Source organism: Fistularia commersonii, chromosome 20 (assembly GCF_037954325.1).
Source record: "Fistularia commersonii isolate RoL2024-O1a breed Wild chromosome 20, RoL_Fcom_v1.0, whole genome shotgun sequence".
Lineage (NCBI taxonomy): Eukaryota > Metazoa > Chordata > Actinopteri > Syngnathiformes > Fistulariidae > Fistularia > Fistularia commersonii.
In genome coordinates this window covers 9,387,908-9,407,047 of record NC_141303.1, presented here as the reverse complement: position 1 = coordinate 9,407,047, position 19,140 = coordinate 9,387,908, and the positions used below count along the sequence as shown (strand labels likewise).

The following is a 19,140-nucleotide window of genomic DNA, read 5'->3' as shown; positions in this document are numbered from 1 at the left end:
AGCCACCTTTTTCATTCGAGTCAGATTTAATTGAAATTTGATTTTCAAATGTTAGTCAAAGTACTCCTGACCACTGTTTTGCTACTACTAGTTTTCAGTGTCAAATAGGTTAAGTCATTTTTGTTGATGAAATTATATCCCTCACTCAAGTGTTGTGCATATAACTACCTCACTGAAATATTAATGGCTTAGTTTTGGACTGTTCCCTTTTTTAAATCAGATACACCATTAACAGGTGATAGTTTTGGTGGGAACCACACCTGGGGAATCCCAAGATTATATATATACATCTCACACTCCTGACATCTATGCACTTTACATTTTGAAAAAAAAAATTTTTTTTTGATGTGCACTTTTTAAAGTATTTTACAGAATAGCTTCTGGACTCTTGTACTGATATAAATCCCCATGGACATGAACCCTATGGAGAGACCTCAGAGTCCAGTGCACTGTCGTCCAGTTGTAGCACTGATGGTGATCATGGTGCTCAGGTCAAAGGGAGGGTAGGGGTCTGGGAAGTGTATTGTGCATGTGAGTTTTGGAACGGTGTGATGTAGGGGACTGTTGTTGTTTTTAGGTCAGGGGAGCTGACTGTCTAGTATTTGGTGGGAGTTTTTTTGTTAGTTGGCTGGCACAGACACATAGGGTTAGGCAGAGATTTTGGAAGGCAGCAGGGCAGACCTCCTGCTGGGCCTGTCCCGGCACCCCTCTCACTCTCTCACCATCCCCATGCAGTAATGAGGGGATCCCCATTATCTGGGCCATTCTTGTCCTTTTTGCTTTTAATTCGGAGCCCTGACAAATACTTTGGTGTTAGGATATCAACACCACCAACCCCCATGTCCCTTTGCACCTTATTCCTTACTCTCCCTCACACATACACACAGACATACTGCCTGGAGTACTTGTGCAATTATTCTGGTTTGAATCAGGTCATAACACTGTCCTTTCGGTGTCTGTTCTCTCTGTGAAAGTGCCGCCATTGTCCTCACTAACTGACCAAGTCTGTGAGGAGAGTACACTTGACTTAATATTGACCCAATGTGGCGTGGTTTTTCGGATGGTCGACTAACAATGGGCCTTTGTTTACTGGTAGCCATCCTCTTCAAGTCAGACCTGCATCATGGAGTCCTTTGCACTGTAGATCTGCAGCGAGGACTAAACACAACTTCATCTTTAATGGCTTCTTTACTGTTGTTGATGAGAGACATGAAAGAATCTCGACTATATTGTGGATTAGCCGATTCTTCTGTAAGAAGTTGGTCTGAAGTTAAAAGCCAAAGTGGCTGTGTCCTGCGTGTGAACTTTCCACTCATGTGCCTTTCTACGTCCTCCGCAGGAGGTGAGACAAGGCCATGGAGCTCAGTTAGACAGACTGCCTAAGGGACAGCCTTGTCCTTCTCCACTCTGCCATGGCAGAATGGCTACCAGCCACATCTGACAAGTACCCCACCATGCCAGAGGGCAGCCTGGGAAGTCAGGGAGAAGTCACACACTGTTATGCCAAATCAGACAGGAAAGGCTTGTTGCTCTTCCAGTATTTCACTCTAGCCCAGGACAGTCAGGGATAGAGGTGGGAGTGCGGAGGGGAGGCGCTGGGAGAGGGCTGAGGGAGGATGGGTAACAAGTTTGTTTTTCATTTAGTTTTCAATCCACCATTGTCCGGATTTAGCAGAGTCAATTGCTCCTTGTACAGTGGACACAGAGCACCGCTGTCATGTAATTGTTTCAAATTTAAGATGGAAGAGGATAGTCCCCTTTATTTAGATATTCTTTAGTGTTGCCTTTTGCAAAAATGATAAAAATATATACCAATATTATAATTATTATTGGTTGCAAATCCAAGTGATCTAAGTTATTAATTCATGTCATGTATAAACTGATGCCACTTGCATAGCTTGGACCTTCTTTAGAGATTTTTGGCTTTACTTGATATGCTCAGCTTGGTCACACAGAAGCCTTTTTCTTAAGCAAGGACCTTTTGATGATAGGAGGCAGGCAGCACAATGACTTCCAGCAGCACCTCAATGCAACAGTACCGTATCACAATTAGCAGCGCTAAACAGGCTGCACAGACAAGTCCAGTCCATCTCGTATGGAGCCTCATTCAGTCCTCTCCGTTTTGTCTGACAAATCCCCCCATTGTTCCTCTGATGATGCTTTTCTTTCGTGGGAACCCTGGCTTGTCTTGTTGATTAGATCCCCTTTGTCTTCCTCCCCTGCAGTGGGCTAGTCTGGAGAATGTGAAACCTCACACTGTAGTGGTGGCTTAATGCCTCAGCATACTTTGTTTATTAAACTACAATATAGTCTTATATGGTAATGAAAATCGGAGAGTTTATATAGGTCACCAGCTGTAGAGCTCGTGCTTTTAGTGAGGAAGTAATGTATGCATTACTGTAGAAAACCTCATTGATATATGGCTAACTGTCATGTATTATTGTTTTTCATGACAAGCACCTGCTAAATACTTGTCCTGAATAAAGCTTTACTGGTGCTTGCATAAAGATTCATAGTATTACCATTCGACAGTCATTTCCTAATTTTGCCTTCTACCACCCAAAGGAAGAACATGCTCAACCTCTTCCTCCGCCACCAAAAGGCTTCTATATCTATGGAAATGTTGGTAAGTTGTAGACTGGTCTTTTTAATCGCATAAGTGCACAATAAAATGTATAGTGTTAAATGTCTACAGCAGCTTCAAAACAAAAGTTAGGATAATGTCTTCTCTTGTTATCATGTCTCCCTATCAGGTACGGGGAAGACCATGCTCATGGAAATGTTTTTTTCCGGGGTGGAAAACCAGTGTAAAAGGAGAGTCCACTTCAACAGCTTCATGTTGGACATTCACAAAAGTTAGTGCTCCTCTCCAACTTCACTGTAGTAACAACTTACAAAGGTTGGATGAGGTTATTTTGTGTTATACTCCCTCACCTTTCGTCTCAGAGAGACTGTATTTATTTTGGTCTTTGTCCCGTTTTATTGTCCTGCATTATGTATCCAGGTAAAATTACCATTGAATTAAGTATTGTCACTGGCTTTGGGTTTGCGATGCAGGTGTGCTTTAAGATGTGCCTGTCGTTTGTGTTCTGCTTAAAGGGATCCATCGGAGACAACAAAGCCTGCCAAAAAGGAAGCTAGGGAAAATGTTCACCTATGACCTCATATCACCAGTTGCCATGGAGATCTGCCAAGAAACCTGCCTCTTGTGCTTCGACGAGTTTCAGGTAAGTAACCGCTACAGATGTGTCCGCTCTTAAAATAGGTTTGAAAACTCCCTGCAAGACAACAGCTATTTTATTAGCCTTTACACAAACTGTTAAGTTTTTCAAAAAAATTCTTTTTATTCTGACAGTATCCAACATGTGTCCACTCAAAAAATGAAAACTCACCAGAAAATAGTAGGTATTTTGTTTGCTTTTATACAAACTGTTTTTTTTTTTTTTTTACTATAAACCCAACATATATCAATTATTAATTAATTTATAATAATTCAATGCTAACATAAGGTTTGGCATTATAATTATACCTATTAGATGGTATTAATTTAATTCCCTTTGAGTCCTCAAAATCCACCACGTTTCAATTGAGTTTACAGTTTTAGTTTCAGATAATACACAACTGAAGCCTTTAACTAACATTGTTTCAAGTATTTTTTTAGTAACAGAGTAAATATTCAGTTGCAAGGATCTGCACCAAGACACATTTTTACAGGAAAACACAAAACACTATAACAAAATATAATGTGAAATGAAGAGAGGAGAGAAATAGTTTGTCTTTTTTAAATGTACATTTTCTCTTTGTAAGTAAGATATGTTAAATTCAGTTTGAAATGTCTATTAATTTCCCTGAGAGTCTAAAATCACAGGCCAGGTTTATTTTCCTGTGTGGACAACTGGGGGTTTCTGTCTGATCTCAATCCCAACAAAAGCAGGACTGGGGACATCTAGTGGCTATTTTGAAAGATAGCAGAAACTGATCGTGGTTTTAAGAAGCACGCCAACATGACACCATGGAGTAAAGTGGTAGCTTTTCCCATAATAATGAGATCTTAAAATAATAAAAGTGCGCTCATAAATAATTTCTTTACACTGAGAAGGCAAAATTCAATTGAGCCCCTCTTTTTATAAATGAATGTTTCAGTCAGTTTCATCCCATTCTAATTCATCCACGGTTTGTACATGAGATGTAAACAACACATTCAGCCTCTACCTCTGCAGAAGTTGTCATTGTTTTACTCCTTAGTGTGAGAGGAGGGAACCTCTGCTGAAGTGCTCTCTATTCTCCCTAAGGTAGTTAGTCATTCACTGCTGCACAGAAGGACGTGTGCCTCCTGTCTTCATCATTAGTCAACATAACACATCTGTTAGCTGCACAATGTAGTACTTCTTACTGATATCATTACAGTTAATGACAGCAGGTCAAAGGTTACAGAAGGCGTAGGTGCTCTCTCTAATCAAAATCTATGCATCTGCAAGGATCAAGAGCTGCTCCTTTTATCCGTTTGTCTTTCACATTTGAAACCGCGCCACTGTTTGTGTCATTGTTTTGTTTGCTGTCGCTGGCTTTGCTGTTTTTTTTTGCTACAGATGAATGGAGGGGGAAACATAAGTAGACATGTGTGCCTTATTTGTGATGTATAAACAAGAGGTTGCAAGGTTAGGACAGTTGGAGATGCACGCGTGTCCATGTGTGTGTGTGCTTGCGTGCGTGCGTGCATGTGTGTATGTGTGGAGGGGGTCCTATACCAATCAGCATCCTCCTCCACTCAGCCATGCAAATAAGGATCTGGGTATCAGTCGCACTCTCCTGCTTCTTTAAGTGAGTGGAGCTAGAAAGCGACTGGCGGTGGCGGGTCAGATGGATCTTATCCTCTTAAATGCTAATGACATTTCTCCATTCTCTTCATTAGCACTGTGCCATTATCAGTAATTTGTACCCCCCCCTCCCTCCTTTTACAGCCCCCCATCCGACTCCCCTAATGAATACTCTCTATTGAGTGGTCCAAGACGGGGAGAGAGTGAGAGAGGAAGAAAAACGGGAGTGAGAAGAAAATGATTTAGCGTCATTGTCTCAGGGCCTCAGTCACTATGCAACCTTTTAAAAATTGCTCATAGGTTGTGTACATAAAGGGGTGTAACATCAAAAGAAGTTTTAACATGGCACCCATGTGGCTTGCTTTAAACTGACAGGCGCGTGTGTAATTTGATGCTCATTTAAATATCGATATTGGCTGACAGAGATTGCACCATTAGTTTTGTGATCCACAAGTACTACATCAGTCCCCTTCACTTTTCTCATTCTGTGGGTACCCATTCTCTTTCTGTCTCCCCCTTCTCATTCAGCAATCAATATTGCCCCTCATACTATGCCCATGTTGAGGGCACATGAATAAACAAATCCAGGTTGTATAAAAGGTCATTTTTAAATGATTCTTTTGAAATGAAAATAAAATCCTGCGGTCGGAGGAAATGGGGGCCCCTTCAGAGAGACGCAGAGCCTTGGCTTTCTGTTGATTCTCATTATGGGCGCACACAATCACACTCAGGCACACACACACTAATTTGATGCCCCTAGCCACCTCTCCTTAGCAAAATCAAGGCTTTAACACAAATGTTAATCAAGTATTGGCAAGGGCAGTGGGGCTAATATGCAAAAGCACAAGACTCTCCAGAATATGAAAGGAGGCATATGCTGTGGGTATGGCCATTAGAAGTGCCTTGTTATGTACAGGAAAGTAGGTAAGAGGGAGCAAGAGGAGGGGGCGGGACAGTAAAATCTTCTTTCATTCAAGACATCCTAATTCCAAAACCTGATTGAAAACTTTTCAAATTATTTTCTTTTGATTCTGAAAATTGCAAGACAATTTCGTGAGAAATAAAGTTTCTGTCATTTATTTTTCACAGGCAATTTATACACGATTTCAGTGCATCCTTGAATTCCCAAATTGTTAAGCAGTTATGGTGTTGTTGAGAAAAATCTGCAAAGTCAAAAATAAGAGTGTAATCAAAAGTGTGTGCTCTTTATTCAAGCCTTCTCCTCGTTTCCTAACAGAGTTCCACAAGTTAGAATGTCTTACTACAGTCAAAGACTTAGACCATAGTAATGTTCAGATGGCTTATCAAAAAATACAATTGAATAAGTGTAAGAAACATTTTTAGTCTTTATTTTTTAAAGAAGGCCTGTAAGTTGCTTATTTGCATAGACCTGTATCATTTGATTTTATATCTTCAGAAAGTCATATTTTATCCATATTATGCCTATTTTATCTGTTTAACTGATTGAGTATTCAGTTACAAATATACCTGATGGCTAATACGGACATCTAATAAATTCTGACCTGCACCCCTTTACACAAAACCGCATGTAAGTGTTGCACTGAGATTACTATCTCTTAATGAGGTAGTTGGTAAAAACGTTCTACAAAACAATCTTTGGAAAAGAGGTGGAACCCACTTCATAACTTGTCATACAAATGACAAATTGCATAGGACTGCTGATAACAAGAGAGACCTGAAATAGCCAATTTTGTAAAATGCTCAACTTGTATCAGTCATTTAAGAAACATAATCAGGTGCATTGTGTACTTGCAGCTTTGACTACCATGCATTATGGGCGCATCATGGTTTCCCCCTTCATGTTTGTTCAAAAGAACGACAGAGGTGAAAAAGAGAAAGATGAGAGAATAAGAACAAAAGTGAGAGCACTGCATTGCAAATTGAAAGGTCAGATCTCTTCATATAATAGCCAGCAACACATAAATGTCCTTGCTTCTGCGCTGTAATCGACATTTCTTTATTATGAAAAACATGTAGATGAAAAGGCAACAGACACTGGAATCACGTTCGTGTACTGTAACCTGGTAACCTTCTGTTGAGCTGATAGAACACACATGTGTACCTTTATATGGCCATCTTGGCCAGGAGCGAGTTTGGGCCCGTTGCCTTGCCTCAACTACTTGTCCCCCATAGAAAGCTGCATCGTGACCATTTGTAGTCATTTCAAGTGGTTTAGGTGTGTGCATACGAGTGTGAATGGCCATGACCAGACACAAAGGACTGAATGAGCACACCTGAATGACACTAATCAACATGGAGTGTTGATGGCATGGTTTGACCTCAGAAACACGCAAATGCTGTGTGGCAAGGAAAGATAAATTACACCGTATGTGAATGTGTCTCCTTTTCTACTGTGGTCCTGTTGTGTCAGGTGACCGACATTGCTGATGCCATGATCCTGAAGCAGCTTTTTGAGATGCTATTCAAGACCGGAGTGGTGGTGGTGGCGACATCCAACAGACCTCCTGATGGTACGGTTATCTGAATATTGTAATTACATTTAGCTGTAGTTCAACTATAATGTCATTAAACACACTACTTGATAACTAGTGGAGTGTTGTTTCTAGCCATAATCTCAGTTCACACATCTCAAGTGGCTCTTGGATCATGGGAATAAGGAGACAAGTAAAGCAACAGCACTAACAAACATTAGGAACTGAATATGTCTCTTTTCAAGAAAACCAAAAAAAAGCTTTTTTTGCAATTTCTTATTTTTGGGCACTTAACCAACACTTTCTACTTAACCCCTAACAATTTTTCAAGTAATTTCAATTAATCATATCAAATAATTGTTAAAGTTATTGAAATTTTTAGACTGTAAATTAAAATTTTATCTTTTACGTTTTACCTTTAATTGTAGACAAAAAGCAATTTAAATGCACTATATTATATTCTATAAATCTCGCTTTTAGGTAACATGTGTTCAAGTGAGCCTTCACTGATAGTTTTTCTAAATAGCAACTTGATTACTAGTAGACTGATTTTGGAGTTTCGTTGTTCGTCATTTCTGTTGTTGAGCCACAAACCAAAATCTCAGTGTATAAAAACAAATCTTGGAACTGACTTGTCAGCCCCAAGCATATTTTTACAAACTATCATTTATCAGACAGCAAACATTGCTCATTAGCCGATATTGTTTAATACCAGTAAATTACCGAAAAAATAAATGCCTCCCTTTGGCTCCCTACAGACACTACTGAAGTATTTCCACGTGGTGAATGAAATACTTCACAATTTATAGTGACACTGACTTTACTTCAGTTAAGATGTGATAGGGCCCTTTCTAAAATATTGATACTTTCTGCTCATGATTGGATTATTCAAGACACATTCCAATGCCATGTGCAATCTGCATCCAAAAGAATAGGATGACCCTTCTATGACCACCCCACCGACTTTCTGTTAACAACAGTTAATTCATCCGAGTAGGAGGCCAGCAGCATCTATTGCATTTGACCTGTAAAACTGTAACTTAACCTAACTTTTAAATAGGCTTTAGTGAATTTAATTGCAGTTTGGCAGGGCGACAGAAAGACTAGGAAAAAAACACTGATTAAAATGGAGATAAATGTGTGATGTCCTGTGAGTCATCTCTATCTCTTAGGCGAGACATTCACATCGCAAATCTTTGAGTGGACTCAAAATGGATATTCACAAGAAAGGTCTCACAAAGACGTGTGCCTCTGATATTTACAAGCTATCAAGACCAAAGTGCCAAACCAAGCAAACTTGATAGAGAATCTACTTGGTATTAATTACATGGTTAATGGTGTACTGAAGGCCAAAAGAGACAACTAAACATGAAAGGCATACATTTTCACTCCTTTTATTGATGTGGAGATGCCTGTTTCAAAGGCCCTGAAAGTGTTTGCAGAGGGAATTTAGGGATATGTTTCACTGTGAGTAGTTAAAGTAGCAGTTTGTTTTTATACACTAATTAAGACTAATGAAAGTAGGTGGAGTCATGGGCATAAATGGTTTCTTTCTGAGGGGAAACACTTAAAAGGTGCATTGCTTCTCTAATGCAGATTGAATTAAAGGCCTCTTATTTTGATGTAAGATATTAGAAAGCCAGCTTTTCCATATTAATATATTATACAACACAGACTCATGTATAGAAAATGACGTGTCAGATATACAACACTAATAAATGCTCTCCAACTACAATTTTAACACCCATTCTAAAACCAGCTGAATGGATTCAAAACAGTTATGCTTTTTTGCATTGTAATCAAAATTAGAAAATACTTGTCCCCGAGGGGCAATTGGGGGTACATTATGCTGGTATGCAGATCATTTCTGACATTTTTTGTGTTTTTGTTTTGTTTTGCTAATTCATTGAAATATCTTTTTCTTCTATTCTTATTGTTATATCATATCCTATTTGCTATTCTATTATAATCTTCCTGATATTTAATGACATTGAAAACAAAAAAGTCAATCCCTATCAGACAGAAAAATTTGAACCAGCATATGACTTAGATCTCAAGATACAGACCCCTTGCATATCTGAGTATCACTCACATATTTATGATACAATGATTGGAGTTTATGGGAATGTAGTTTATTCCTGGAAATAAATAAGATAAGAATAAAAATTACAATAACCAAGTTTAGCACGCTCAAAGACTACAAAAAATAAAACCAAAACAAACAAAAAACAAATGAACCAAATCTGTCTGCATAAATGATTTTGAGTCCTTTTTGTTGTGTACTTTGTGTTACTGCTGTTTGCCTCCACTTGATTGGTCAGTAACGTCCTGAGATGATTTATAGTTGTTCAACAGCTTAAGTGACAAGACTTCAGGAAGTCACTGTAGCAAAGGATAGTACTGTAAATAAGCCAAATTCATCCATTTAGTTACAGGTTTTTAGACTTCTTCATAGATCAGTTGCACCATGTTTGACTAAAGACATTTTTGCTACTTCCGGATAGATGAAGAGTTTCTTAACGTAAAGCCAAAGGGCTGCTGACAGTGCCAGTATCTTTATGGTTTATGCATAAAAGCTAAATACATGTTCTAACCAACTCTTGGCAAAAATGAAAATATCAATGATTTTTTTTTTCAGTAGCAATAGTCATGTCTGAAGCACAACACAGTCCATCAGATATAAACAGTGAGCCAGGTCCTATTGTAATAAGCTTAAGCCCAAACATCAACAACGACCACTTGTTTGCATTCGCAGCTGGAGAGCCTAAGCCTGTGTGTGTATGTCTTTGTCCGTGTTTGTGTGTGAATCCCGATCTGTTTTATCTGTCTATCAGGGATGCTACTTCAGATGTAATTTGTTTCAGCCGAGCTAATTGAAACCTCTATTCAGCAAGCTGCTGTGGACATTGTCTGCCATGAAAAGGCGACAGTCCTTTCTCTCACCACCATTGTTTGGGAATGTAATGAATTTTATGTTGCTACCGCTGCCGGTAGAGAAATCCATTTTTCTCCCCTGGTCCTAGTTCTTTTGTCGTTTCTCCCCACCCATCCTTCAGTTCATCAATAGCCATTTTATCTGCCAATCTGTGGCAGGGGAATGACATTATTAGGAGGCTAAACAGCAGCTCTAATACAAGCCCTCCCCTCCTCTTTCAGATCTGTACAAAAACGGACTTCAGAGGGACACCTTCCTACCTTTCATCGACGTGCTGAAGGTAGAGACAAAGTCATCCCCTTCTCTTGTGTTGTTAATTTATTCATTTGTTTATAACACATGCACACACATACACAGTTGTATGGGCGCTGTTGTGTGTCCCTTTGTATCACTGTGTCTTTTCTGCAAGTTGCTCTTCAGTGGTTTGATGTTTTCTCCTCATTGGATGCCTCTCGCAGTGTCATAAAGCTGTCTTTGATCATACTGTGGCTTGGTAAAAGAGAGCGAGACACAGAGGGAGCAACAGGAAGACCATTAGCAAATATAAGTAATGTGAGCAGAAAAAGGGTGGACAAGCACAGTGACTGAACCAGACTGCTTGCATTTAAAAATAAGGTGGGGTGGGCAAAGTGGGGTGATGCAGTGGTTAACATTTCTAGCAAAAAATCTACTTTGCAATTTAAACAGCTTGCACCATTATCCCACCTGCATCTCAAATAATTGCTGATGTGTTTGGAGTAATCATGATTATAAATAATTGCATAATAATTGATTGTAATGAATTTTGCAACAGCTGAGGGCAGCATTCTTGCACCTTTTGTTGGCATTCAGTTCAAAATGGAAAGGCAAATGCATGGGTGTACTGCTTAGTTATCAAAAATGAGGAAATGATAACTGACACTCAGAAGAAATGAACAGCAACAAACTGAAGGAGATTTGATCGTTAACCACATACTGCACAATTTTCTCTCACTTCAAACACACACAGTAGGGATTGATTGGTACTAAGGTCAAAAACCAAAATGGAATCTATTATATTTATGGTTTGACTTTACTTGGTCATAGTTGATATGATTGTCACATTAGACTTGGGCTTTGTTTTAACAGAGTGCCCTAAATCTGTTTCTATTTTAGTTTTATCGGCACGACGGTGAAAGCTAAACATCTCTAATAATTAATTCAAGTTTTTCAGTAGTTTGTACTCAATTCTCTGTTTAATTGTTGTAATAAGAATATCTTAAATTACTTTTCAAACATTCACTTACTATTTACCATTGGGACAGAAACACAAGTTATAGTAATTTGCTAAACCACTAAAATTGCATTGTTAATAATGCTAATGAATACATTGGCATTATTAAATCTTCACTGATAAAGTAAAAAAAAATATCCAATAGAATCTACAAAAGCTTGAAGTGCTAATGGTATTTTTTTTTGGTTTAATTATATCTCAGAAATTCAAATGAAAAATATTTTGGCACATAGCGGACTAAATTAGCACGTTACCTTATGACAAGAGATGAAGAGATAAATTCAACATTTGTTAAAACATCGTGGCCCCAGCAGTTTGAATGTTTCTCATTGCCATATTTATCGCCACAACTTTTCAACTAATTTAGCATTGTTGGAGAAAAAAATCGAACAATTGTGAACAGTTTCATTACTTCCAGCAACACTTTCACATATTAAATTCAACAAATCAGTGCCACAGGCGACTTGTAACAAATCTTTTAGAATTTTTGAATTGTTATCCTTCCAAATTTCAAAACTTTGACTGTGGCCTTAAACATCAATTGCAAAATGATTTCATTATATATATTGATCACACTAAATGTGAGCAAAATGGATACCCATCAGTGCCCGGGCCACAGACACTTTTGACTGTGCCCTCAAACACACATGTGAAGCTTGATGACTCCTTCATGTGGAGGTGGCCTTGGAGTTTTCACGCACCCCAGCCACTCACCAAGCTGCACCCTTGCCCTATTTAATCCACCCTCATCAAGGACCTGAATGCCTGTTGTTCCTCTCTGCCCTGCACTACCTCCTCTCTTTCAGGGTTCCATGTTCCCCTTTGTGAGGCCATCTGGTTTTCGGGGTCGTTTTTTTTTTTTTTTTTTTTTTTTTTAAACGGGTAGGGGGGGGCATCCAAACATTTTCTAAAGTAGCCTTCTCTCTTAAGTCAAAGCGTGTTTTAGGAGGGTCAGACTGCTAACTAGCTGACCCTTAATAGATTGAGTTAATGCTTGCAGGGACCAGCAGTGCTGTCCTCCACTGTGACATAGCTCAATCTTGTATGTGTGAGCCTCACTGTGTTTCTATAGTGAGTTGGGTTGAATGAGGGAGTTAAAGAGTAAAAATAGCCTGTGACATCTCCCCCATCACCTGAAATGGAGTGGAAGAGGCTAATCCACCTCTCTGTATGCCTGGGTTAACATCTTTTTTTAACTACTGACTTTTGATTAGTTGAGACCCACTTTGCCACAGTGCCCCTCCCCTTACTTAGTTCCAATTTGCCTCCGCAGAGTATCAATCAAATTGAAATAACTTAAGCATGTACAACAGTCTCTCACTATTTATGGTCTATTGGTCTATTTTTTCACTTTATCATCCACTGATTTGGAAATGCTTCCGCACTTAATGGTTGTTGCAGACTCCCATCAAGGAATCCATTCAGTTTTTTAGGCTTCCTTTTTATGTAGCCATGGCAAAGCCCAGAGTTCTGTAAAATACAGGGTTTCAGGGCTTTTTTATGGACACCAACAGTATTGTAACTAAGAGACACTCTCTCCCTCACTCTCTCTCAAACTGTCCTCCCTCTTCACTCCACTTTTCATTGCCCATCCTCTCTCTACCCCTTTATCCCACTCTTTATTCTATCACTATCCTGTTCTGCTCGCTGGCTTTACTCACCCAAGGTCAGGTCTCTATATTTTGGTAGCAGAATAGTGACTTTGTTTTCTCTCTGCTTGTTCGATTGCAGTTATACACAATGCTGCAGTGGGGGAAAAACATGACCACAACCCTGAGGCAACTTTGAGTATCTCTGGGTTTCCTGTTATTTTTAACCTTTCTTTTGATCTGCTCTCCTTCTCTTTTTATGCCATTGTTAATACTTGCTATGCACTGTGCAATCGGTGATGAGAGAAAAAGAAATATATAAATAAAAACAGGATGCGAGAGAAAGAAAAATAGTAGAATGAGAGGGATGTGGTCCTCTAGTATAGACCTTGGGGAGAAGGACTGCCTGTGAAGAGCCAGTAGACTGCCAGTTCAAATCAAATATTTGATGACTGTCATTGTCTTCCGGATCATTTAATGGCAGGGCAGTGCCACTCACTGTATGGCTTGAGGGCATATCTTATTTTTTTCATATCAGTATCTTGCTTTGGAAAAAAGACTGAACAAATAATGAGGGACAAATCAGTTTTCTTCCTTTTGAGGAATGCTGGCTCTGGATTTCACCTAAATTTCAATTGATGCAGTGACCTTGGCTTGACATTTCCTTTTGCTAACTGAAATTTTTACATCTTTTATCAAGAGGACATTCATATTTTACATGTGGGATGGAGCATGTAAGCATGATCACTATCACATTTTATTTTTATGTATCAACTTAAGCACAAAGCTTGGGCTGCACTGAGTCTGTCAAAATAAACTTTGCATGAGGAAAGACCACTATGTCAATTAATGCATCTTTCCACGTAGGCGCAGGCACCCACAGACACACACACACACACACAGTTATGACAAAGCCAAGTATCAACATTAGTGAAGCATAATGTACACAAGGGATGCTAACAAATCACAATAAAGACTCCAAAAATAGCTGACTAGAGGAATGTCCTTTATCATGAACTTTGTTAATAAAACAAAGAAAAAAAAACTACTGTGAACTCCAGGCCTCTTAACAATGGCACATACATGGTGCTGTGTGAGTAACAAGGTAAGAAGCTAAATTAACCCCCCATGTAGGCATTGCAGTGTTACTTCGGCAATGTGACCACCTGACTGCAGGCTCAGTGGTGAAATGACCTGTCGCGTTTTCTGTTACCACGCACTTTTCAATTTTTATACAGACAGAGATAACAGTGGTACAATATCCCTGACTTGAATTCTGTATCAAAGGAAAGTGCCAGTACTTTCATTTGAATTACGCTTGGGTACATTTTCCTTTTTTCAATTCTCATGACCTCAGTCACTGGTGTCTTTCTCTGTTTTATCTTCGTCATGTAATTCAATGCTATATATATATATGTATAGGCCTCTATCAGCACACGTGTGTGTGTGTGTGTGTGTGTGTGTGTGTGTGTGTGTGTGTGTGTGTGTGTGTGTGTGTGTGTGTGTGTGTGTGTGTGTGTGTGTGTGCGTGCGCGCGTGCGCGCGTGCACGTGTGTGTATATATATACGCGCGTGTGTGTATATATATATATATTTTATTTTTTTTATTATTATTTATTTTTACTTTTGATATGCTCATATATGTGACTACTATCTGAATGCAAAAAGATCAAGATGGAATCAGACACCAAAAGTTAGGGAAGGGGAAATGTCACACAATGTTAATCACTTCAACTCCTGGTTCCATGGGAATCTAAATTCATAAATAAATGAATGAGGTTCTCTGATTTATGTTCATCAACTCAGGTTTGGTACAAGGGTTCAAACAAAAAAAAATCTTGTTATACTTTTCTTATCATGGTTGCAATATCTGACCTAAAGTTGGGTCATTTTAAATATTTGTAGTAGAGTTTAAAATCAAGGCCGGTTATAGATATGCATTCTCTTAGAAAGGACTCACCCCAATCCAGGCTTTGTAAGTAACAAATAGGTATCAGATGTGGTTTATATAACTTTTGATAGAAGTAATGCATGAGTCAACCAGTTGGTACTTTTCCAGCGACATCGACACCATGAAATGTCCCCATTAAAAAAGGTGCAACTTAATGAATGTTAGTCTATAATCAGTCCAGCCTAAGTGAATGACATGGAGGACATGGACGAAAAGCCAACATATAAGCCTCTATCAGCACAGCATATAGTATGCCAAAACAAGGATAACACGAAACAAGAATACATTTACACAAAAAACTAAATCACCTATTAATATTCATGGAGGTAAATGGTTGAAAATATTCAAAGTTGTTAATTTTAAAAGATAATTTCCAATTTCAAACTGCATTGTGCTTGTTACTGCACATTTTAAAAGTGTGTAGTAAAGATTAAAATGGCTGTGTCAAAATGTTTTTTTGACTCATAAGTTGGGCAATATTAACATGTTGGTTGATCTCATTTAATAAGCCATTGTGATTTTTTTGTTTTATTGCATAATTATCAGACATAATTATGTATGTTGTGTACTAGCACGTATTTTGAGAGGCTTCTTAAGCAAGACACTTAACCCCTAATTGCTCCCCTGGCGCTGCTCATGCGACTGCCTTCTGCTCACGGCTCATCCGTGATGGGTTAAATTCAGTGGTCAAATTCACTGATGCTGTGCTGTGACAAAGTGCGTTCTGTCTTCTGTTCAGCCGCTTTAAATGTGATAGACCAAGCACAGGCCTGACTGTATTCTGGAGCCCCCTATTGGCCAGGTACAAGTTTAACATCTAGCCTACTCAAGGTTCAGAGTGGGTTGGTTTTGGGCCTCAACACAAGGGTTTGAGGGTGGGGGGTCCACTGGGGTCCTGGATCACGAAAGGTGTGGCCTGCAGCTCAATAGATGTTTCCCCAAGAGGAGCAGCCGAGGCAGGGGGAGGTTGTGAGAACGACCTCACAGAACAAACCATTGCAGGCCCAACGCGGTCACACTTTAAGGGAATAGATCATTAGGTGTAATTAGGGTGTTCACATTGTCATCTACCCCCCCCCGATTGTCCAGGAGTGAATAAAATCACCAGATACACCCCCACCCACTCACTCTCACACACACAGCAGCTCCCTAGTTAGTGAAAACACTTTGATGTCAGAAGAGTCGTCCAGAACTTGCCAGCATAAAGGCAGTGTTTTAAGCTTTCTCTCTTTTCTCCCCATCTCTCTCTCGACCCCTCTATCCCTGCCTCCCTCTTTTCTTCTGTCCCTCCACACAAGGCTGTAAGACACACATGGCTGAATGAACGACGGGGCCCCCCCTCGTCTCTTTTTCAGCCTTCCCACCCCACATTTCTTTGAGGCCTGGTCAATTCTCCAGGCCAAACAAAAAAAGCATCAAATGTTTTCTGCTGCCGGGTAATGAGGGAGTGGACCTCATCAGGGCCCAATAGTCAGCTATCCTTGGCTTTTGTTGCAGCTCAATGGCACCGCGCTCTTTGAAAAACTCAAAAGCAACTTTTTGAGGAATAAAGGATAGAGAAAGATATGGCAGAGAGGGAGTGGGCACAGAGGGGAGTAGAGGCAGCAACCAAAAAAAAGCCACTCCGTTTTTATGCTAAATGGCTGTCCAGAGGGAGTAGTGGACAGCTCGGACAATGACATGATTGGAGCTACATGTGTTTGGATGACTTTCTTATAAATAGAGACTGATTCCCATGTCTGTCATCTCCCCCTTGTGTCTCTCACTCCCTCCTTTTGTCCAGGAGTTGCTGAATACTTCTGCTGAAGTGGTGAAACTCTTTCATTTGTGGTGGCATGGCTTCTGTACACCTTTCCTGTGAATCAGCTATGCATGATTTTACCTCACTGTGTTACCAATATGGCAATGATATACCAAGGTGAAAACCAAGGCCATTAATTAATTTATATTTTCACAACATCAGAGTGCTAACTCTAATAGTCGAAATCAAATTATTCACAACATTGTTTTTACTCAACCGCCCAGAAACCCACATCTGTTGTACACAAAAAATTAATCTGGAAGTCCGTATATTTCGGACCATTTTTTCTTTTTGTAACAAATGCTGTCTTGCTTTATTAAAGTATTCCATAAAACTTCGAATATTTAACATTATCTACAAAAAATGTCATATCAAAGCCTGTAGAAAAGGATTGAAAAGCTATAGACTTGTGTATGGTGTTTTTTTTTTACAAGTATGCAGACAGTATGCAGTAAGACTGACAGACCCAAATGCTTGAAGAATAGGCTGAACTGAATCAACTGAAGTTATCTGATACATAAAACAAAAAACAAACTAGTATCAGACAGGCAAGATTTGAATAAGCTCAAGCTGAAACTCACCAACCCAACAATGGATCTCACAGAGACTGTAACAACATACAGAACTGAAAATCAAATTCAAATATTTTTTCTTCAGGGGACAGGTAGACAACTTCAGGGCAGGGAGGGTGGTGAAAGTTAAAAAGCAAACATGAAATTAGGAGTAAAACAGAGGGGGTCAATGAACAAAAGCGCAATAACATGAAGCAGGATAGGAAGCACAACAAGACCCACAGACACTTATTTTCCAAAGTAAAACAGAAATGAGAATCCAAGCAGAAAGTCATTGATCCAAGTGTATCAAAGGCAGAATTTTTCCCACTTACTCCATGGTATCATATTCTCATTATTCCCTTAAGCGTTAATGTTAGCGTTAGTAATGATATGATTAATATCAAAGCAAATCAATTATTAATGTTCTTTACAATATTTTATGGAATTGTTGAAACCACTAATTAAAGCAAATTTATTTTTAAGATGGAAAAAAATATAAGACTTTATCAGACAGAAACAGCATAACTTTGTATATAGATAGATATATAGATGGATATATAAATGCCAAATGACAGATAGGGATAAAATTTTAAATTGCAGAGTAGAGTAAGTGGAATTGAAGCCTTTAAGAGGCATAGCTGTGGAGCAGGGAAAGACAAGACAACAATGTGGAGGCGGAAGAAATCTAGGAGGAGTGAGAACTTGACAATACCCTCAAGATGCATAATCAAGTAATGACCCGCGTGGCCATGGCCTCATCTGATTATAAATAACCAATGGAATCATTGCCACTGATTGTGTTTCCGTTCCTCCTTTCCTCGCTCTTACTTGTTCCTCGCTTTGCCGTCAAGAAATTCACCATCAGCTGCCTGCAGTGTAGGTACAGACAGTTCATGAAGGGAGGGTGTAGACAAAAGCAGGAGAAAATGCTAGCTAAGGTTCTAATGATGTGGCAGTGATACTGACAAGTTTTTTGTTTTTTTAAGAGGGACTATTTACCAGTTGGCGGGGTCACGGTAGGTTGATGAAATGACACCTCCCTTTTGTGCATGGAGGAGGGCGAGTTTGTCAGGTTGTTATTAAGCTTGATTCAGCCAATTGCCTCCAAGTGGGACCCCTGTTTGTGCGAGCAGACACAGCGATAAAAAGTTGACAGCGGAGAAGAATAGAGTATTTCCGTCCCCTTGCTTTGTGATGATTACTAATTATCCTGTATCTTAAAGAGGCCAGTGGTTGAAATTCACTGATTTCATAATTAACTGGAGCTGTCTCAGCAAGCCGGTGATGGCATGGAAGGGATGATCTGCAATTCTTTTCCTTTCTTCTCTTTGATGGAATGGTGGAGATGCTGATTATAGTTTGCACTGTACTCCTTGACATGAATCCTGTTGACATTTTGCACCGCATGGAAAAGTTTGACCTTTGTAGCACAAGTTCTGCCCTGCTAAAACACATTTGAATAGCAGAAAGAATAGATCAACTCCACAAATCATGACAAAGTGACTCAAAATCCCAGTTGTGAGAGGAAACACTGTCTGCTGCCTTCTGTGATGCATGTTTCACTTGACAAACAAGTAGCAGAGAAAAGCCCCCTCCTTTTGCATGTCATATGAAGATTGAGAGTGTATTCTATAGAAAATTCTGATTTCAAATAGAAAATAAAAATTAGCAATATTTCCATAAGATAGCAAAAATAAAAATCCCCATACCTAAAAAAATACTATTTAAATCCAATTATGTTACATTAAATTACAACCTTTGGTTAAGCAATAGGAAATATTGCACTTT

The 19,140-nt window shown here is 39.2% G+C and overlaps 1 protein-coding gene across 1 annotated transcript in view; it reads left to right on the top strand.

Moving 5' to 3' along the window:
- afg1lb (AFG1 like ATPase b) overlaps window positions 1-19,140 on the top strand; it is a 30,555-nt gene that overhangs the window by 2,305 nt on the left and 9,110 nt on the right. The window contains exons 3-7 of the mRNA XM_086167001.1: window positions 2,566-2,626; window positions 2,754-2,855; window positions 3,100-3,227; window positions 7,210-7,309; window positions 10,427-10,485. Of these exons, the coding sequence (XP_086023127.1) occupies window positions 2,566-2,626; window positions 2,754-2,855; window positions 3,100-3,227; window positions 7,210-7,309; window positions 10,427-10,485 (450 nt within the window). The remainder of the gene's footprint in view (window positions 1-2,565; window positions 2,627-2,753; window positions 2,856-3,099; window positions 3,228-7,209; window positions 7,310-10,426; window positions 10,486-19,140) is intronic.